This window comes from Hyla sarda, chromosome 8 (genome assembly GCF_029499605.1).
Source record: "Hyla sarda isolate aHylSar1 chromosome 8, aHylSar1.hap1, whole genome shotgun sequence".
Classification (NCBI taxonomy): domain Eukaryota; kingdom Metazoa; phylum Chordata; class Amphibia; order Anura; family Hylidae; genus Hyla; species Hyla sarda.
In genome coordinates, this window is record NC_079196.1 from 69210069 (window position 1) to 69232757 (window position 22689).

The window sequence follows — 22689 nt, forward strand, 5'->3', positions numbered from 1 at the left end:
GAAACGTCTTGTGGACAGATGAGACCAAGATAGAGCTTTTTGGTAAAGCACATCATTCTACTGTTTACCGAAAGCGGGATGAGGCCTACAAAGAAAAGAACACAGTACCTACAGTGAAATATGGTGAAGGTTCAATGATGTTTTGGGGTTGTTTTGCTGCCTCTTGCAATGGGTGCCTTGAATGTGTGCAAGGCATCATGAAATCTCAGGATTTCATGACAATGACCCATAAATTACATCAAAAAGCCCCCAAAAAATGGATGGCAACAAAGCGTTTGAGAGTTCTGAAGTGGCCAGCAATTAGTCCAGAACTAAAGCCCATTGAACACCTGTGAAGAGATCTTAAAATTGCTGTTGGGAAAAGGCGCCCTTCCAATAAGAGAGACCTGGAGCAGTAGTTTACAAAAGAAGAGTGGTCCAACATTCCGGCTGAGAGGTGCAAGAAGCTTATTGATGGTTATAGGAAGCGACTGATTTAAGTAATTTTTTCCCAAAGGGTGTGCAACCAAATATTAAGTTAAGGGTGCCAATAATTTTGTCCAGACCATTGTTGGAGTTTGGTGTCACATTATGTCCAATTTGCTTTTTTTCCTCCCTTTGTTGGTTTAGTTCCAATACACACAAAGGGAATAAACATGTGTATAGCAAAATGTGTTACTGCAATCTTTTTCTGTGAGAAATACTTCATTTTGGTTTATTGTATCATGATTGCAATAAATACACAAAAAATAATCTAGCAGATGTATAGCAGCCCCTGAATGGTTTCCCTATAGATGTGAAAGCAAAGAAAGAAAAAAAAATAGTTCTGAAGCAAATTGCATTTCTCTGTTTATTTTGGTCCAAAAGGTACAGGGAATATGCAAACAATGCAAAACCGTGTTCATCAAATTTCTGTATATACAAACAGTAATAGAAAACTGTAAGTGCACTTTTACACCCATAGTGTGAGCCTTTCATTATTCCTAACACTGTACATAATAGGGAAGAGCCTTCAACTGTCCGGGCGTGCTGGGAGTTGTAGCTCCGCAACAGCTGGAGACTCACTGTTTGGAAAACGCTGTTTCGAAGGCTAATAAGAGAACTACATCCGCTGACATCCAAGATAAAAAAAAGAACTCTCCGTATTTTGGCAATGCCAAATCCCTGAGATTCTTATTCTTTAGTTGTTCTCAGTAGACTTCGTAAACCATTTCCTTCTTCCAGGACACAAAGCAGCCTTGTTCAAACACATCTCTCATACGGCTGTTGTGCAAGAGGGCGAGATCTCACAGCATTGTACCTTGACACTAGCACAACTAGGTCTCATTATGCCTAAAGACTTACTTCTAACTGCGGCAGCCCTGCACACAGCACAGACCGCTGCAGAGTAAGTGCTAATACTGGAACACTGATCATCTACACTTGGCCACAATCTCAAATCATGCATGTGACTCGACAGTAGATTTATCTGTCTCCACCTTCTGCTCGGTGGATGCTTGTGGCTTTGCCGGTTCATTTTCTTCCACGTGCTCTTCTTGCTTGTACCGGATGATAACCCAGGCAGCAGCCACAAGGTACAATACTGCCAAAAGTGTGAAGTAACCAAAATACACATAAAACTGGAAAATAAAAATACACAAGGTGAGACAGCAAAAAAGGTTATGCACTTCACAGTATGGATATTGCTTATGTGCCACTGTCCTTTCTACTGTCCATTACTGCCTTTTAAATATTTAACTCCTTGGGGACGAAGGGCGTATGCATACGCCCTCGCGTCCCGTCACTTAAGGACTGAGGGCATATCCATACGCCTTCGGCATTTCCGATCACTGCCGCTCGCCGGGCGGTGATTGGACCGGGATGCCTGCTGATATCTATCAGCAGGCATCCCGTGGCAATGCCTAGGGGGGTCCTGAGACCCCCCATATCGGCGATCGCAGGTCAATTCAGACCTGCGATTTGCCGCGATCCGGGCAAATCGGGTCACTGGTGACCTGATGTCCCGGAAAATAAGACTGATCGGAGCTGTCAGAGACAGCTCCGACCAGCCTAAAGGATAGGAGCGAGGTGGCAGTGTTGCCACCCCCTCCTATCCCCTGCCATTGGTCGGTCAAGCTGACCACCAATGGCAGGAGGGGGGCGGGGGGTTGGAGTTCATTTCCCCCCGCTCTGCGCACCGATCGAAGTCGGTACAGAGCGGGGGGGGTTATGGGGCATGGCCCGGCTTACCCGGACCTGCGGAGCCGGTGGCCGGAAAGTGCGGCTGAGAAGGCTGCAGTGAAGATCGCGATAAGTGATCTTCACTGTTGCCTTCTAAAAGCTGCAAAACTACAACTCCCAGCATGCCCACACAGCCAAAGGCTGTCTCTGGGCATGCTGGGAGTTGTAGTTTTGCAACATCTGGAGGGTCACAGTTTGGAGACCACTGTGTAGTGGTCTCTAAACTGTGGCCCTCCAGATGTTGCAAAACTACAACTCCCAGCATGCACTGACTGTCTGGGCATGCTGGGAGTTGTAGTTTTGCAACATCTGAAGTGGCACAGTTTAGAGACCACTATATGGTGGTCTCCAAACTGTAGCCCTCCAGATGTTGCAAAACTACAACTCCCAGCATGCCCAGACAGTCAGGGATGCTGGGCATGCAGTTCTGCAATATCTGGCCCTTCAGATGTTGCAGAACTACAACTCCCAGCATGCCTGGACAGTCTGGGCATGCTTGGAGTTGTAGTTTTGCAACATCTGGAGGGCTACAGTTTGGAGGCCACTGTTCTTCCCCAGTTGTTGCATAACTACAACTCCTAGCATGCCCAGACTGTCCAGGCATCCTGGGAGTTGTAGTTCTGCAACATCTGAAGGGCCAGATATTGCAGAACTACACGCCCAGCATCTGACTGTACGGGCATGCTGGGAATTGTAGTTTTGCAACAGCTGTAGGCACACTGGTTGGGAAACACTAGAGCTAGAGTCTGTTTCTGAGTCTGAGTCTGTTTCCTAACTCAGTGATTCCAACCCGTGTGCCTTCAGCTGTTGCAAAACTACAACTCCCAGAGTGCACTGACAGACCGTACATGCTGGGAGTTGTAGTCATGCAACAGCTGGAGGCACATGGGTTGGAATCACTGAGCTAGAGTCTGTTTTCTAACTCAGTGGTTCCCCACCAGTGTGCCTACAGCTGTTGTAAAACTACAACTCCCAGCATGTACGGTCTGTCAGTGCATTCTGGGAGTTGTCATTTTGCCACAGCTGAGGGTACATTCACACGGGCGGGTTTACAGTGGGTTTCCTTCAAGGAAACTTACTGTGAACCCCTGTCTGTGTGAATGTACCCTAAAAACACTACACTACCCTAACAAATAATAAAAAGTAAAACACTACACATACACCCCCTTACATGTCGCCCCCCCCCCAATAAAAATGAAAAACGTCTCATACGGCAGTGTTTCCTAAACGGCGCCTCCAGCTGTGGCAAAACCACAACTCCCAGTGTTGCCGGACAGCCATAGACTGTCCTGGCAGGCTGGGAGTCTTGCAACAGCTGGAGGCACCCTGTTTGGGAAACACTGCTGTAGGGTTTTGGTGGAGACAAGCCCCATCCTTGTAACCGGGTCCACCCCTACTGCAAATTCCTTATTCAGGACTCAAATGCACATGGCGCTCTCTCACTTCAGAGCCCTGTCGTATTTCAAGGCAACAGTTTAGGGCCACATATGGGGTATCTCTGTACTCGGGATAAATTGCGTTACAAATTTTGGGGGAATTTTTCTCCCATTACCCTTTGTAGAAATGGTAAATTTGGGGAAAAAACCTGCACTTTAGTGAAATTTTTTTTTTCATTTACACATCCGAATTTAATGAAAAGTCGTCAAACACCTGTGGGGTGTTAAGGCTCACCGGACCCCTTGTTACGTGCCTTGAGGGGTGTAGTTTCCAAAATGGTATGTCGTGTTTTTTTTTTTTTTTTTTTTTGCTGTTCTGGCACGATAGGGGCTTCCTAAATGCGACATGCCCCCCAAAAACCATTTCAGCAAAACTCACTCTCCAAAATCCCATTGTCGCTCCTTCCCTTCTGAGCCCTCTACTGCGCCCGCCGAACACTTGACATACACATATGAGGTATTTCCATACTCGAGAGAAATTGGGTTACAAATTTTGGGGGGCTTTTTCTCCTTTTACCCCTTGTAAAATTTCAAAAACTGGGTCTACAAGAACATGCGAGTGTAAAAAATTTAGATTTTGAATTTTCTCCTTCACTTTGCTGCTATTACTGTGAAACACCTAAGGGTTAAAACACTTACTGAATGTCATTTTGAATACTTTGAGGGGTGCAGTTTTTATAATGGGGTCATTTATGGGGTATTTCTAATATGAAGGCCCTTCAAATCCACTTAAACTGAACTGGCCCCTAAAAAATTCCGATTTTGAAAATTTTGTGAAAAATTGGTAAATTGCTTCAGAACTTTTAAGCCCTCTGATGTTTTCCAAAAGTAAAAACATATCAACTTTATGATGCAAACATAAAGTAGACATATTGTATATGTGAATCAAAATATTATTTATTTAGAATGTTTATTTTCCTTACAAGCAGAGAGCTTCAAAGTTAGAAAAATGCCAAATTTTCAATTTTTTCATCAAATTTTGGAATTTTTCACCAAGAAATGATGCAAGTATCGATGAAAATTTACCACTAACATAAAGTAGAATATGTCACGAAAAAACAATCTCGGAATCAGAATGAAAAGTAAAAGCATCCCAGAGTTATTAATGCTTAAAGTGACCGTGGTCAGAATTGCAAAAAATGCTCCTGTCCTTAGGGTTATAATGGGCTCCATCCCCAAGGAGTTAAAGTGTACCTGTTACCAAAAAACTTAATATAATGTAGATAACATTTTAGGTATATTTGTAATATACATTGGTAAAAATATATTTATATTTATTAGGGAAAAATGCTGTCCCTGCAGCTATTGCCTGTGTGTTTCTTTGTGGATACCAAATACAGGAAGTGAGGGCGGGACAAGCAGGGCTCTGTGCAGGCTTCTGGCTTGTCAATCAGCCTGATGTGTACAGAGCCCCGCTCGTCCTCAGTGCACAGCGGCCCGCTCGTCCACCGACACTTCTTGTATTCAGTCTCCTCACCGAAGCACACAGGAAATAGCTGCAGGCACAAAAAGGAGATTTTTTTTGTACGCAACGTAAAATCTCTCTTTCTCAAAGCTTTCATTGGGGCACACCTTACTGATGGGTATATGCTCTTGCCACTAGGAGGCGCTGACACTAGGAAAAAAAGTCTGCTCCTCCCTGGCAGGATATACCTGCCCACCTGCAGTGAAGTAATCTGTTTTGTCACAAAGCAGTAGGAGAAGCCAACAAAGACATATGTCCAAAAGGACCCTAGAAAGGAATCCCGGAGAAACAACCCAAGAACCAGAAGGAATAGTCTGGAAAAAAGATGAAGAAATGGGTGGGTGTGGTGTCCCCCAATGAAAGCTACGAGAAAGAGATTTTACGGTGAGTACAAAAAAATCTCCTTTTCTCGGTCGCTCTTCATTGGGGGACACCTTACTGATGGGATGTACCAAAGGAGTCCCCTAGGGTGGGAAAAACAACCACCAGAGAAAGGAATCAGTCCAGAGACTGAATTCACATGTCCACAAGGCCAGGCGAAGATACACTAGGCCCAGAAATGGAACCCCCGACAGATCTCCCCTAAAAGAAAGGCACACCACAGCCTCTAAGGACAGAGTCCAAACCAAGGAGACCAAGCAGTCCTAGGCCCGGTGGTCCGAGCAGACCAGAGCACATTAAAAAGAGACATCCCACCAGAATGTAAGAGATAAAAAGGAAAAAAAGGGAACGCGCCCTAGTGAAGTACAGTTAATTAGTATAGTAAATAAGAGGATTTAATCTCACTGACCATATAGTGTTATGCTAAGAGCAAAACACCTCTGATCGCGTGTAGAGCGAGTCTTTTGTGGTCCTGCAGCTTACAATCCTTCCGAACACTCCCTGGAGTTGTCCATGGTAACAAAATGCAAGAAAATGAAAAAGCGGATTTTTTCTGCAGCGCTGGACCCAATGTAGCCTAAAGAGACCAAGCTCTTAAAGGTATAGTCAAAAAGTGTTTATTTGAAGCACATCTACGCGTTTCTGGCCCCTGCGATCTCTCTGTACGGGGGCCAGGCTCTCCGGACAGATAGCGGGTGTTGACCTCTGCAAGAAGTGGCGGCCGACACGCCCCCTCAATACATCTCTATGGCAGAGCCGGAGATTACCGAAGGCAGCGCTTCGGCTCTGCCATAGAGTTGTATTGAGGGGGCGTGTCGGCCACCGCTTCGTGCGGAGGTCGACACATCCCCTTCCCGCGGGCTGTCAGGGCTCGGTACAGGAGATCGCAGGGGGCCCCCCGCGATCTCAAACTTATCCCTTATGCTTAGGATAGGGGATAAGTTGTTCACCACTGGGTCACCACTGGACTACTCCTTTAAGTCCAATATACATCAGTACCAAAACAACCCCTCCTACCTCTAAATGTCCATTAATACAGCATCCAAATGTCAGTGTTGCTGTCCCACTATTTCCCTATCCCTTCCCTACCCCCTCTTCCCTTACGTCATTATCATGTATATACATATGTATATACACCTACACTCTGTTCCCTCTCCACAATCATCATGTCCCATACGTATACATACATTTTTCCCTTTAAAAATTCCATAACCATTAACATAGTACATCATGCTATTATGTTATACGTAACACCAATTGTTCCAATACTCCCCCCCCCTTTTTTCCCTCTCCCCCTCCCCTCTCTGATATGCATAATTTCTTCCCCTCAAAAATTCATTCCCCTTTAACATAGTACATCATGATATTTTGTTATATGTTATACTAATTGTTCCAATATTCCCCCCCATCAAAATGCTATATCTGCATATCAATCTGTATAATCCCCCCCCCCCCCCCGCCCCCGTACATCCCATCACACCCCTGTGGCGTCCACAATTCACAATTTATCCCATCTATTATATATCCCACTGTATACTTCACCCCCTCCCTCCCCTATACATCCCATCACACCCCTGTGGCATCTACATTTCACTTTTACCCCATCTATACTGTCCCTCTTCTTCCCCTGTCCCCATTATGTACTATTATTCCCAATTTTTCCTTGTTTACCATGTGTTATCATAGGGCCCCCCGGTTCTCTCTACTATGTCCCATTCTTCCAGCTGTCACACCGCCCCCTCGCATTCATTAATCTATTAATTCTAACTATGTACATCACCTCCCGCCACGGGTCCCCCCCAGGCCTCAATACTACTATCTACTGTGCCTACACTTTATAACAGCGTTAGGTCGTAATGACAGCGCTACCGTCTGACAACTTTTTACACTCAGCCCCAACGCTGTGCTCACATCACAGCGATGATGACTGTGCGCATTATCGGACAGCAAAAGTGCCAATGAGAGCGCTATGTTGCCCGTAAGCATATCAAGACCCGCTTCTTTTGCCCTCCACTATGGCAATATATCGCTCCCTCTGCTAAAATTGCCGCCAGCGTTAATTACACCACTGGCTGGCAGCAAGTAAAAATAACTCGTTCCAGTGTCAAACATCACAAATACGCTACACATTGTGTGAGAGCACTCCAATACATTGTTGTTTTAACTAGTACTCTACATTTCCTCTTCTCTCTATGTCCACACCGGAAGTGACTGCTCTGTACGTAAATTTATTAAAAACATGAGGAGATGTCCATACACTACAGAAATCCCCTTTCTATTAATAAAATTATATCATAAGTCTCAATTAAACACCATACATATGGCACAACCATATCCTTTTAATGTTATTTGTGATTTTAATAAACAATATAGTAATTTTATGCATTTTAAATCTCAATATTGTTACGTCATTTTACTAATTGCTGTTTGTGAATACCCTAATTTTTTTATTGAAAAAAAACTTGTGTAAAAGTCCATCCCAGTGTGTATAAAATGTCAGTGTCTTATGGTCTTTGCACTAGCACCTTGTCCTGATGAAGGGCCCACTCTGGGCCAGAAACGCGTAGATGTGCTTCAAATAAACGCTTTTTGACTATACCTTTAAGAGCTTGGTCTCTTTTGGCTACATTGGGTCCAGCGCTGCAGAAAAAATCCGCTTTTTCATTTTCTTGCATCCCACCAGAATGGGAACGGAGGAAGGGAGGTATGCCTCTAGCAGACCAACAGTGCAACCTAAGAAAGGAGAACAGAGTGATGCTGCTGTTGCTGAGAAAATCCCTGTGACCTGCAGAAAGAAAGCCCAGACCCCATTTCCTATGGTGCCAGACACCAAGGCTACAGATGCAGACTCAGGAGACGAAGAATGAATGTGGAGCTGGAAAATGCAGACACATTGTGACTGACAGGAAGAAAAGATCCCAAGAACCCACAGGTACACACTCTGAGGAACTGCACCTGGAAGAGAGGCACCAGACTGCAGCTATAGAAGCAGAAACGGGAGAGGTAATCAGGTGGATTAGAACACCAGGCAGACACAGTCTGGCTATGCGGCAAAGGGACCATGGCCATGCCGGGTCCGGCATACGGAAACACACAGTGGAGTGAGATACCAGCCTGCGGACAGAGAAGCAGGCATGCAGAGAGGGACCTGGACAAATAGGTAATCCTTTAAACCAGTATGTGGTGCAATGTATAAGGCCCATGGAGCAAAATGGGGTGACTCACTCGAAAATTACATCATGGCAGTGAGTAACCTGAACTACCGTCCACGGGGTGAAAGTGTATGGTAGGTGACCCGAAGTAGCAGTAAGCCATGCGGAAAACAGTCTGGCCGGCAGGTGAAGGATTCCCGATCACTCCCACAGATTCAACCTCCCACAGAAAGCGGGGCCCATCCAACAGGCGACCTGGTGATGTAGAAAACCCAACAGATGAAGCATTGTCCGACTGGTAGCAATCCCGTATACCTGTAAGGACCTTACAGCATGGTCTCTCACCCAGCAATGGGGTATGGGAAACCTGGATATGTCCGCGGCAGCCCAGAGGTCCAAGACCGATGGCAGCGGAAACAGTGTAGACAACAATCTGGCTGAACACTAACTCCCCCAGGCTTTTGGCAAAAAGGGAACAGTCAGACAGGCGATGACTGTGCCCCTTCGGCATAGGTGGGAGGGCGGGGAGGCCGAGAAGCCCCGCCCCCTGAGAAATAGAGGGAGGCAGAGGATCCGTGGAATTCATCCCTGACATCCCGCATAGTGACCGTGGGACAAGCTGGGTCAGTTCTACGTAAACTGCATACAACAGTGGGGTACCGGAACTGAAGCGGCCGATACAACAGCCGTGAGATGTGTGACAGGCAGGGTAGTAAACAACGCAGACCGCAGTTTGGCTTACTGGAATGGATCCATAGTGGACAGCGAGTCGTTCCGTCGGAAACCTCACACAGTAGGGAGGTACCGGGAGGCCAGTCACAGATACACCAGCCATGTGATGTGTGACAGGTGGCATAGGAAACCACGCATGCCACTTTCTGGCTTACTTGTATGAGTCCATATAAAACAACTAGTCTTCTTGTCAGCACCTCGCACAGTAGTGAGGTACCAGAACTCCAGCCACATCTGTTTGATGTATGACAGGCAGTGTAGGCAATTATGCAGACCCCTGTCTGGCTTACTAATATGGGCACGTAGTAGACAACTAGGCATAGGGTCCATAGGACACACTGGGTCAGTTCTTCGTACACTGCACCCAGCAGTGGGGTATCTGAACTCCAGCCACAGATACATCAGCCATGTGACAGGCGGCAGAGGAAACCAAGCAAACCACTGTCTGACTTACCGGTATGGGTCCGTAGTAGACATCGAGTCATAGGGCCCGTAGGACACACTGGGTCAGTTCAACGTATACCGCACCCAGCAGTGGGGTATCGGAACTCCAGCCACAGATACATCAGCAGTTTGGGGTACGACCGGCAGTGTAGAAGACCATGCAGACCAACGTCTGGCCTATTGGTATGGGTCCATAGTGGACAACGATTCCTCTTGTTAGCACCGAACTCAGTAGTGAGGTACCGGAGTCCAGTTTCAGATACATCAGTCGTTTGATGTATGACAGGCGATATAGGCAACCATGTAGACCACTGTCTGGCTTACTGGTATGGGGGCAACACCAACCGCAGATATGGCAACCATGTGATGTGGGACAGGCAGCAGCCATGAGATGAGTGACCGGCGAGACCACTGTGTGGCATAGTGATATCAGGTCCAAACCATGCTCACGCAGGGATATTCCCCTGGAAAACTAGCGCCAGATGAGAAGAGCTGGAGCACCAGATGCGGTGCCAGTGGAAAAAAGGAATCAGAGTATGACATGCCAAGAACCCCCCACGATGGGAGGCCGGCAGAATGACAGATGAGGAACCCCATAAGAGACCTGGGTGTCTACCAGGAACGCAAAGAGCTTGCACGTAGTATGGCCCTCAGTGGAAGCGGAGAACAGACTGCCTGAATATATCCCCATTAGTTTCTAAGGGACCGAGAAACCTCAGAGGGATATCTTGAGCGGCTCATGTATTTAATATATAGTAGGTCACCCCCTAGGGTGACTGAAACAATGAAGCAGCCCCTAATACGGACCATAGGAAAGGGCCCTAGCAATAGAAGGTAGTGTGCAATACAAGTAGTGCTCACAAGAGGGCGCCAAACTACAGCAATGTACTGAGTTTATTTTTTTTTATTCTCTCTTCCTGCTTCAACAGGGAAGAAGAGAAGAGCAAGGCACCCTGCGCTGGAAGGACACTCACACCATGGTGGCAGTCATCTTAACCCCGTGCAGTCCCCGGAGTGGTGGCGGCCAGAGCAGCACGCTTAGAAGTGCCTACTAAGCCGTCACATAGCTCCGAGGTAGGGAGAGGGGGCGGAGCTAACACTGCTGTGAAAGCCAGTCTCACTGAACCTGCCCGCAGCAGCGTGCAAGCCGGGAGAAGGAGCTGCCTGATCTCCCCGCTCGCACGATTAATGAGGGGAGGAAGGGTGGAGCTATCCGCGGCAGCCCGTGCCGCCATGATGCCCCATAACTCCCGCCGGCTGATCTATCCCATAGCACACTCCGCCGCTCCTCACAGCAGACCTGGCGCAGAGGTGAGGAAAAGACGGCGTCCGCTGGCGGCACGTGTCCGCGACTTGTAGGAGAAAGTGAAAGTTTAGGATCTGCATGCAGTCGGCGCAGCTCCCTAGTAACCAGTCACCCAGACATGCAGAGCACAGCAGATGCAGCCGAAGCTGCATGAATAAAATGGGCAGGGTTAACCCTTCACTGCCCGGACCCGCTCGTTCAACCAGCTTTTGTAGTCACCTGCATCCCGTCATGCTGCAACAGACAGGACGAGCAGGGAAGATAGGGAGACCCGGACCCTAGGTGCAACCACAGGCACTGGATGTTGGCGGGAAGGGGTTAACATTGCATACTTTTATATATGGGGTAACAGATAGCGCCATGCTCCTGGACCCCAACCTGAAAAAGGGAAAGAAAAGAGAGAAAAGAATCTGACTAAACAGCCCTTTCTAGAAAATAATAAAAAAGACCAGGTCTGGGGAGCACCCATACCTGTGTCTTGCCTCCTAGCTGACACTAGCTAAAACTGATTACTTCGCTGCAGGTGGGCGGGTATATCCTGCCAGGGAGGAGACAACATTTTTTCCTAGTGTCAGCGCCTCCTAATGGCAAGAGCATATACCCATCAGTAAGGTGTCCCCCAATGAAGAGCGGCCGAGAAATACACACATTTTTTTAACCAACGTATATTACAAATATACATGTTATTTTCTACATTTTTTCATAAAAAGTTTTTGCTAATGACATGTACCATTTAAAGAGTTTTCTGCCCAAATTGCCTAATTATTTAAAAGAAAAAAAACAACTAATTTGGGTAGTACTCACCCACATCCCCCCTTCCAGTGATCTCTAGCGCTGTTTCTATGCGCTATTGGTTGGCCACGTGGTGCTACTTCTACATTATTTGTTGTTCAGTCTGTCCAATGGTGTTGGTGAGGTCCCTAAGGGAGGGCATATTTTGGGTTGTTGTGACCACAAAATGATCAATTGTGGTGGTACGTTACATTTGAAATGCTCTTCCTTCTCCCCCAACCACTTACACCGACTGTTGCCAGGTCGTACACTCTGCACTCAGCACAGCCGGTAAGTGGTGAGAACGTAATCCGGTAATGTTTTATGCAATGCTGACTTACATTACTGAGCAGCAAGTCATACATCCTATGTACTACTACAGTTCCCCCCCCCCCCCCAAAAAAAAAAAAAAAATTGAGAAATGATCATATTCATTATTGTGGGAATTTCTTATCTCTTACCTGAGGGTGCACAGAAAGCGCCAAGCCTCTTTTGTCAGCGATAATAATGGTGATGATAGTTTTCAATATTGTAGCAAAAAAGGTGTTGATTCCAAACACCAGTGCACACAGTTCTTTGGACATAGAGCTGGCAATCTGGAAACTAAAGAAAAATAAATAAATAAAAATCCCCTGTGATCATGTATAACACAGGTATCATATCAAAGCAAAAAACATATGGGTTACTAACATGGCGATGGGAACCAAGAATTGGTATGAACTGCGGAAAAGGATGTAAGCCACATAGCACACCCAGATATTTGAGGTCGAATTCATGAGCATAAGAAGCCCTGCCTGGAAAGCAGTGACCACTCCAATAACCAACTCGGACCACAAACTCCAGCGGATCTTAACATACCCCGCCGAAAATGAGGTGATGGCACCTGAAGACCAAAACAAAAATAACATTATTAGAACTCATATTGGTCCAGGCCTATACATTTATAGCACATATCAAAAGCATAAAATACAATATCAACTGTAACATCCCCAAACAAGATATCACAACCGATACTTGGTTGGACATAGATAAAATATACATAAAATATGAATTGATTAAAGTGTCTCTGTCATTCCAAAAGAATGTTTGACATGTCACAGAGGCATGTCAAAAGTTTTGATTGATTATAATGTCCGTACCGAGACCCCCACTGATCACTATAACAAGCGGGTAGGAGTATACAGCAGTAACATAGCAAACGTTTTTTTAAGCAACAGTGCCCTTTTAAAGGGAGTTTCTGCTTTATTAAAATATCTTTGGGATACAAAGTAGAGACTAATGAATCAAAAATGTGTCACTTTACTGTCATATTACTACACATTAAAGGGGTACTCCGGGTTAAGACGTCTGACCGCTGGGGACCCCCGCAATCTCTCATGCAGCACTGGAGGCTTCGTGTCTGAAGCTTCACGACCACGGGGGCCGGAGTAGCATGACATCACTACTCCGCCCCCTTGTGACCTCACGTCTCGCCTCCTCAATGCAAGCCTATGGGAGGGGGCGTGATGGCACCTGAGACAGGTGGGTGCTGCATGAGAAATTGTGGGGGTCACCAGCGGCGGGACCCCCGCGATCAGACATCTTATCCTCTATCCTTTGGATAGGGGATAAGATATCTTAGGGCCAGAGTACCCCTTTAAAAATAATATGACTATGCTGACTTCCCATGATAATAAACACTTATGAAACTGGTGCAAATGACTAACGTTCTATAGTTTTATTTCCTCTAGGAACCTTACCAAGAAGTGTAGAAGCAGCATCAACACCCCCATTGTATACCTTGCGGTTGTCTATGGTAGGATAGATCTCGTTCCATAGAATCTGCACGTAGTACAGCATAAGGTAATACCCCGCAGAATTAAAGATCCACCATATTGACCAGATACGTAGTCTGGGATGACGAACAGTTACTTTCAGTTCTCGGAGCATGCGGAAAAACACAGAGTCTTTCCACCCACTGCACAATCCCTCAACTTTGGCTTCAGGATTCAATTTTTGTAAATCAGCCTGGTGAACCCCATTTTGTTCCTTAGAAATTCTTTTATTGAAGAAAAGACTTTTCTTGGGACGTTTCAGAAAAAGAGTGAGGATCAGTCCAAATGACATGAAGCCCAGTGAGATGTAATTGAGAGTCATAAAGGGGGAACCGGCCACTGTGACACACAGCTGTCCTAAGACAGAGCTTAAGAAAACCCCCATAAGCACTGAAGATCGGGAGTACCCAGCTGCCCTTTGATATCTGGAAGGAGAAACCAGTGAGAAGATGTAGGAAGAATATGCAACTCGGGCTGCCATGGTGATGCCATAGAAGAACTCCATAAACTGCATTGCAATTACATCTGTTCCATATATGAGCAATAACCAGACAGAGATGTGACTGAGGCTCTGGAGGATCAGCACCGGTTTATACCGCAAGTAATCAGTCAGGAGGAAAACTGGCACTAGCACTGCCATATAGGAGTAGCTCAGCACTGGAGTAATCTCATTGGTGACCTACAAAGAAAAGCGGAAAATAAATAAATAAAATGATGTCAAAGTTGGTAGAAAGCAGAAGGTGAGGCAGTGCTGATCGAGGAAGATGCAGTTTGTCTGGAATCAAATAAAGATTACAGTGAAGATATAGAGCAATGTTTCCCAACCAGGGTGCCTCCAGGTGTTGCAAAACTATAACTCCCAGCATGCCTGGACAGCAATGCTGGGAGTAGTAGTTTTGCAACATCTGGAGGCACTCTGGAACACTGATATAGAGCTAAGCTGGGGATACAGAGCCCTAAAATTCTACCAAAAGCCTAACAGACTTCAATATTACAGCTTGCACGGTCTAGTAGAGGCAAAACAAGACAAAATCTGTTAGTACTAAATGTGAATGTGTCAGTTTAATATGCCACCCTATATAAGGACAACAGCAACAAGGTACACTAACACATGTTAACCACTTAAGGACCAAGGGCGTACAGGTACGCCTTTGCTCTCTGGTACTTAAGGACCAAGGGCGTACCTGTACGCCCGTGGGAATTTCGGTCCCCGCCCCGCGCCGGACGGGGACCGGACCGGAGTGACTGCTGATATCTATCAACAGGCATCCCGCACAAATGCCCGGGGGGGGGGTTATCAGACCCCCCCATGTGGGTAATCGCTGCAAATCGCTAGTGAATTCACACTAGTGATTTGCGCCAATTCCGGGTCATGCGGGTCTATGGTGACCCGGAATATAAGGGGGATCGCAGTTGTCTAAGAAACCCACGATCCCCCTGAAGGGATAGGAGTGAGGTGGAAGGGGTGCCACCCCTCCTATCTCTGCTATTGGTCGTCAAGGAGCGACAACTAATAGCAGATGGGGGGCAGGGGGGGTTAACTTTCGGTTTCCACCGAAACCGAAAGGCAGGACGGGGAATCCGAAGGGGACCGATGGCAGAAGTACCACTGACCATACAGAGGCTGCGGGCGATGGTGATCGACGATGTCATGTGGCTGGCTCACTGGATCGTACAGAAGCCTGTAAGTTGCCTAGCAACATCTGGAGGGCTACAGTCTGAGACCACTATACAGTGGTCTCTAAACTGTAGCCCTCCAGATGTTGCAAAACTACAACTCCCAGCATGCCCAGACAGCAAACAGCTGTCTCGGCATGTTGGGAGTTGTAGTTGCGTACCTTCAGCTGTTGCATAACTATATCTCCCAGCATGCCCTTCGGCGATCAGTACATGCTGGAGGCACACTGGTTGGAAAATACTGAGTTAGGTAACAGAACCTAACTGAAGGTTTTCCACCCTGTGTGCCTCCAGCAGTTGCAAAAGTACAACTCCCAGCATGCACGGTCTGTCAGTACATGCTGTGAGTTGTAGTTTTGAAACAGCTGGAGGTTTGACCCCCCCCATGTGAATGTACAAGGTAAATTCACATGGGCAGGTTTACAGTGAGATTCTTGCTTCAAGTTTCAGCTGCGGTAAATTTTTCGCCGCAGCGAAAACTCCAAGTGAGAAACTCACCGTAACCCGCCAGTGCAAATGTACCCTAACAACACTACACTAACAATAATAAAGGGTAAAACACTTTGTGGTGTCCCGGTACCGCATCTTATACGGTACCTACGTATGTGTGGGTCCCCATAGCCAGAGTCCCTAGGACGTAGGGATCCCTGTTAAGTAGTCTGCCCCTTGTCGCCTCTATTCCAACTAATAGTTCAGTAATTTATGTAAGGTTGATGTAAATATAGTAAAATATCTGTAAATAAATGGTTAGCTACCTGTTCCATAGCGTTGCAGGACCTGCGGGTCACGTGACTAGGTAAACTCTATGGTATTCTGCTTAAGGACCTTTGGAGGCCCTGTGACGTATGCAATCCCATTACTCTGTATAATGGTGAATGACAGATGTTCGGACCATTCGGATTCGCCCCGCCCCCTGCCCATATAAGGGAGCGGCGGCCATCTTTTCACTCTCTAATTCCTGGGCTGTCAAACGAGAAGGATCTGCGCAGCAACTATCGCAGTGAGTTAGGCCCGAGCCTTGCGGCAACGGCTGATTAATGCTAAATCGAGAGTGTATCAATTCCCAGACACTCTGCAGCATCACCGGACCTAATATAAATTCATAAGACCTGATAAATTCAGAGACCTTCTAAAATAGCTCAAGGTCCGCAACAACTGTCAGTCACTAAGCAATATAAGGACTGTTTTATGAGACTGTACTGTGCCTTGGATGTATCGCAAGCACTCAAGTAAAGTTGTTCAAGTTCAAGTTTATTCTCCTTGTGGACCTTCAGTCATTTCATGCACTTATCGTTACTGGGAAGGGCTGCAATAGGCCGGAGCATTGCCTCAGCATACCAGCCCTCAGCCTGGGGTCACGAACTATAGGGTTAACATTAACCCCTCATATACCGATACCATACCACCACTACCATACACCCCCCAAGGGCTACCACAACTACATATACACCCTCTAACACTGTCCCCCCTCCCCAATAAAAATGAAAAACGTATTGTACGGCAGTGTTTCCAAAACAGAGCCTCCAGCTGTTGCAAAACTACAACTCCCAGCATTTCCGGACAGCCACTGACTGTCCAGGCATGCTGGGAGTTTAGCAACAGCTGGAGGCACCCTGTTTGGGAATCACTGGCGTAGTCCACCCCTATGCAATCCCTAATTTAGTCCTCAAATGCGCATGGCACTCTCTCACTTTAGAGCCCTGTCGTATTTCAAGGAAACAGTTTAGGGCCACATATGGGGTATTTCCGTACTCGGGAGAAATTGCAATACAAATTTTGGGAGGCTTTTTTTCTCCTTTTACTCCTTATGAAAATAAAAAGTATGGGGCAACACCAACATGTTAGTGTAAATTTTTAAAAAAATTTTTACACTAACATGTTGGTGTTGCCCCATACTTTTTATTTTCACAAGAGGTAAAAGGAAAAAAAATTTGTAACGCAATTTCTCCCGAGTACGGAAATACCCCATTTGTGGGCGTTACATGCTCTGCGGGCGCACAACAAGGCTCAGGAGTGAGAGCGCACTATGTACATTTGAGGCCTAAATTGGTAATTTGCACAGGGGTGGCTGATTTGACAGCGGTTCTGACATAAACGCAAAAAAATAAATACACACGTGACCCCATTTTGGAAACTACACCCCTCATGGAACATGACAAAGGGGTATAGTGAGCCTTAACACCCCACAGGTGTTTCACGAATTTCCGTTAATGCTGGATGGGAAATGAGAAAGAAAAAAAAATGTTCACTAAAATGCTGGGGTTACCCTAAATTTTTCATTTTCACAAGGGAAAATAGGAAAAAAAAATTTTTAACCCCATAAGAACATACCCCATATGTGGATGTAAAGTGCTCTGCTGGCGCACTACAATGCTCAGAAGAGAAGGAGCTCCATTGGGATTTTGAAGAGACAATTTTTCCGGAATTGAAGGCCATGTGTGTTTACAAAGCCCCCCTGTGGTGCCAGAACAATTGACCCCCCCACATGTGACCCCATTTTGGAAACTACACCCCTCATGTAATGTAATAAGGGATGCAGTGAACATTTATGCTCCACAGGTGTCTGACAGATTTTTGGAACAGTGGTCCGTGAAAATGAAAAATGTAATTTTTCATTTGCACAACCCACTGTTCCAAAGATCTTTCAAACGCCAGTGGGGTGTAAATACTCACTGCACCCCTTAAATTCTGTGAGGGGTCTAGTTTCCAAAATGGGGTCACATTTGGGAGGGGGGGTCCACTGTTCTGGCACCACGGGAGGCTTTGTAAACGCACATGGCCCCCCGACTTCCATTCCAAACAAATTCTTTCTCCCATAAGCCCAATGGCGCTCCTTCTCTTCTGAGCATTGTAGTGCGCCAGCAGAGCACTCGATGTCCACACATGGGGTATTTCCATACTCAAAAGAAATGGGGTTACAAATTTTGGGGGTAATTTTCTCCTATTACCCCTTGTAAAAATGTAAAATTTTGGGGGGAAAACAGCATTTTAGAGAATTATTATTTTTTTTTCCATTTACACATCCAACTTTAACAAAAAGTCGTGAAATAGCATCACGCCCCCTCCCATAGACTTGCATTAAGGGGGTGAGGCGTGACGTCATGAGGGGGCGGGGCTATGATGTCACGAGTTCCCGGCTCCAGTGTTCAGAACAGTTTGTTCCAAAGGCTGAGCAGCGGAGTACCTCTTTAAAAGAGGTTGTTACGTTCATAAAAGGTTACGTTAAATTACGGTACCCCTTTAAACCTCACCTTGTGTTCACTCTGTATACACCTTGCCTGACGAAGGGTCTGTTCTGGACCAGAAACGCATTGTTTGTGTTTTTAAGGACTATACCAGATGTGGTAGCCCTACTGTTTTCCTGACACCAGCACCAAGAATGGTCGTTTTTCGTTGCCTTTTTGAGTTGCTACAGACCGGGGAGTTATCTTCATACCGGAGGACCGTGGCTGCTGGTCTTTACCTTCTACTCACGCTTCCAGGTGTTGTGCTCTTAGCGCAACCTTGCTCGGTAAGTGGATTATCACTTAGCACACTTTATGAACGTGCTTCACTAGGGGTGCAAATCCCTTTTCTCTTTTTTTACTCTTGTGAGAGACCAGAAATACACCACTAAGGCTAGGTTCACACTGTGGAATCTGAATCAGTCGGCGCTAGGACCATGCGGACACTGCAGTCTCCACTGGCATTTCATATTACCCTATTAACTCCCATATAACATCTAACCGCAGTCTTTTGGCACACAAAAAATGCCATGTGGTGAATATAAAAAAGCATAGGAGCGCTCCATAGTGTAGTATATTCAATATATGTGCAACATAAAAACAAGGGGTAAAATTCAGCTCACCCCAAAAGGTTGATGTGTTGCATCTTGGGAAATAAACCATTACTGGCTTTTACCCTCTGTGTGGTCCGTTCAGCGCTGTTTCTACTGAATCGGTGTGTCTTATTTTCCACATACAGCCATGCTTCTGACCATCCATTTGTGTTGTAGTTGCCTATACAATGGGATCACAGCTATGTAAAAGAAATGTCCCTTTATCTCTTCATTCCCCACACTGGCTCAGACTACCCCAATCATGTCATGGCATATCCTAGCGATACACCATAACACTATATACACGGGGATAACAAAATCACTGGGTGGAAACTTGTACTGAATCAGCTTTAGATGACATAACTGTGTATTTTCTTACATGACTCTGCACTCTCTCAGTATATTCAGCCACTTTAAATCCCCTTTTCTGCAATACTTATTCCTGACTGAAGTTCTCAAGTCCAAAGTCTGCAGCACTATGACTAGAGATGACCGAACTTACAGTAAATCGATTCGTCACGAACTTCTCGGCTTGGTAGTTGATGACTTATCCTGCATAAATTAGTTCAGCTTTCCGGTGCTCCGGTGGGCTGGAAAAGGTGGATACAGTCCTAGGAGACTCTTCTCAGCCCACCGGAGCACCTGAAGGCTGAACTAATTTATGCAGGAAAAGTCATCAACTGCCGAGCCGAGAAGTTCGTGACGAATCGAATTTACTGTAAGTTCGCTCATCTCTAACTATGACAATACCTAATTTCCCTATGGTATGGTAGTTTATCTTTGGCTATAGGGAGATAGATGCAAAATCATAGGATGCTGAAGAACCTTGTTGTACCTTTTTTATTGGACTACCAGTATTTTGTAGAGACAATCTTTCAGGAGTCCTTCCTTTATAAAGTCAAAAGCATTTATGAGCACATAAACAGAAAACACACAGGTTACAAGTGGGGGAGCAAGAGTGGGAACGATAATATCTCAGCCATGGAGAGATACAGAAGGGAAGATCGGTTATATGAAGTTTTGATAACGCACTATGAATCTCTAATTCCCATGAAGTCCTTGGTTCTTGCAATAATAAAAATGTATTATTTTGGCTTTAAAAGTCTTCCTTTCTTGGGCGTTTTTTGAAATGTTCTCTAAAAATTTTGGTTTCAAAGGAGTACTTCGGGACAGGGCTTTTTTTAAACCAGCATTTCTATTGTGTCAGGCATACCCCTTGCTGCTCCCCCGATGACTCTGTTGGCGTGCTTCTCTTCTTGGTCCTCTGTGGCCAATATGTCATGAGCAGCTCAGTGAAACACTGGCCGTAGAAATGTCCCGTTCGGCACCGGGAAGAAGACCGGGGCCAGTGTTCAATACATCATATTGCCGCTCAGCCAATCACAGGCTTAAGCAGAACATTGATGCGGCCAGCGATTCACTAAGCTGCAGAGTTATGTATTGATCCCAGGGAACCCTAAAGATGAGTTAACCACAGCGAGACAATGGAGGAACCAAGGGAGTGGCAGGAGGTAAGTAGAGGCTGATTTTTTATTTTTATACAAAATGGGAATGTTACAAAATGGGAACCCTATCACAGAGGACTCTTCTAAGGTCATGTATAAAGTGACATGTTTGGGTAAAGTTGTATTAAATTGAGGTGCAATAGTCATTTTCATTATGGTGGTTGATGGAGACCGGTGTAGATTCATCCTTACATTGTGTTTTTGACTGGGTTTCTCAATGTAACATGTTTTTTTATATCCTATTTGAGGGCTGTATTTCTGTTTGTGGGTTTGGGATGAGTGAAGCAAAGAGTAGGTGTCAATTCCATCTTTGCGTGGGCTGTTACTGTACAAGGATTCTACATCCATTGTTACCAAGATGGAGTTGGAGGGCAAGTTTGTAATGTGAGTTTGTTGTAAAAGTCAGTGGTGTCCTGTATTACACGGTTTAGTGTTTTTTCACAAATGGCTTTAACATGTTTTCTCCTAAACCAGAGTTCTGTTCCGTTAATGTATCTATACCTGTTTTTATTGGTCTCTCTCGGTTTCCTGGTTTGTAGATTTTAGGAAGCATGTAGCATGCCCTAGACTAGGTTGGGTCGTAAATTATCCAGCCTTAGAACCATATACTGTGTAATCTATAGTCCTATAGCTAGAGAATTTATAACCCAATTTAGTGTAAATTAAATTCTATGCCAACCACCGCACGAAGTAGGGGTCAACACACCCCCTCCATGACTCTCTATGGGAGAGCCGGAGATCCAGCACTTTGGCTCTCCCATTGAAAGGCATGGAATGCGCGTGCCAACCCCCACTCTGTGCCTGAGGAGGGCCGGAGCGCCGAGCAGTCCCAGTGGTCAGACCCACCGCCATCAGACACTTATTCCCTATACTTTGGATAGGGGATAAACTTTTCAAATTGGATAACCCTTTAATATATGGACAAAGATTTGGCTCTGTCATATCTAGATAGATAATCTCCACAAAGTCTCTTGCTAGCTACCTTTGGTTGTAGAATACTTTTATTTTAGGCCTGAGCCCTCACTCTCTATGTGGTGCCTACGCACTTTAAGAGTGTTCCTTCACTTCCTTCTCAATATCTTGATAAAAAATGACTTGCATAAAATCTTAAACTATTTCCAGCTGGCAGGTTCCCTTTAACAAACACCTAGCCCTGTGTCTTAGACTCGTAAGCTTGTGACTAGATGACTGAAGCTTGGGTTTAAGGAATGGACAAAGGTTACAGTTCACATGCTTTCACAGCAGTTTGGAGCTTACTACATTCCTCAATAAGTAAAGCATGTGTGACAACCTCACACTCCCAATCCACTTTATTACAGGAGGAACCCGATTAACTATTGAGCATTATGAGGCATAGGGCAAGTGTCTGTAGTATTTGTTTAAAGGCAATCTGTCAGGATTTTTTAGCCCCTAACGAAGTACTCCAGAAATGTGTTTTTTGCCTGTAGTACAGAATAAGCTATTACTAAAGAAACTCTTGTGTACACCTATTTCCGTTAAGGTGGTATGGTATTTTTAATACAAATAATGCATTTGACAGAGGGGGCGATGTCGCATCAATGCACCTACTTGATGTAGCAAGTGATAGATCAGTGACGCAGAACTTGTCGTACATACTATAGCTTATTATTAGTATATCCTATGAGTTGCACCTTCAGTCTATGGTCTTGCGAGGGTTTTTTCCTTATCAGCTCTTAGAAGCAGAAGAGCAGATGTCGGGCTGCATCTCAAAGTATATACTAGAGAACATGCACACTGAAGAGATAATCAGTGGGAGTCAGGGGAGTAGTATAACTCTGCAGCCAATTAATAAAAGAGTATTTTTTATAAAACTGCGGACAGCTCCATATAGAGGCAGAGACAAGAGTTAAAACATACCTACGGTCTAGAAATGAGCGAACTTACAGTAAATTCGATTTGTCACGAACTTCTCGGCTCGGCAGTTGATGACTTTTCCTGCATAAATTAGTTCAGCTTTCAGGTGCTCCGG

At 45.5% G+C, this 22689-nt stretch overlaps 1 protein-coding gene across 4 annotated transcripts in view; it reads right to left on the reverse strand.

The window, feature by feature from the left end:
* Window positions 1-821: 821 nt before the first annotated feature.
* The window catches only part of SLC19A1 (solute carrier family 19 member 1), a 78330-nt gene continuing 56462 nt past the window's right edge, over window positions 822-22689 (reverse strand). For all 4 annotated transcript variants that reach the window (XM_056534290.1, XM_056534288.1, XM_056534287.1 and 1 more), the window contains 4 exons: window positions 13626-14379; window positions 12577-12769; window positions 12348-12489; window positions 822-1598 (listed from right to left, as the gene is read on the reverse strand). In XM_056534290.1, the coding sequence (XP_056390265.1) occupies window positions 1419-1598; window positions 12348-12489; window positions 12577-12769; window positions 13626-14379 (1269 nt within the window). In that variant the 3' untranslated portion in view covers window positions 822-1418. The remainder of the gene's footprint in view (window positions 1599-12347; window positions 12490-12576; window positions 12770-13625; window positions 14380-22689) is intronic.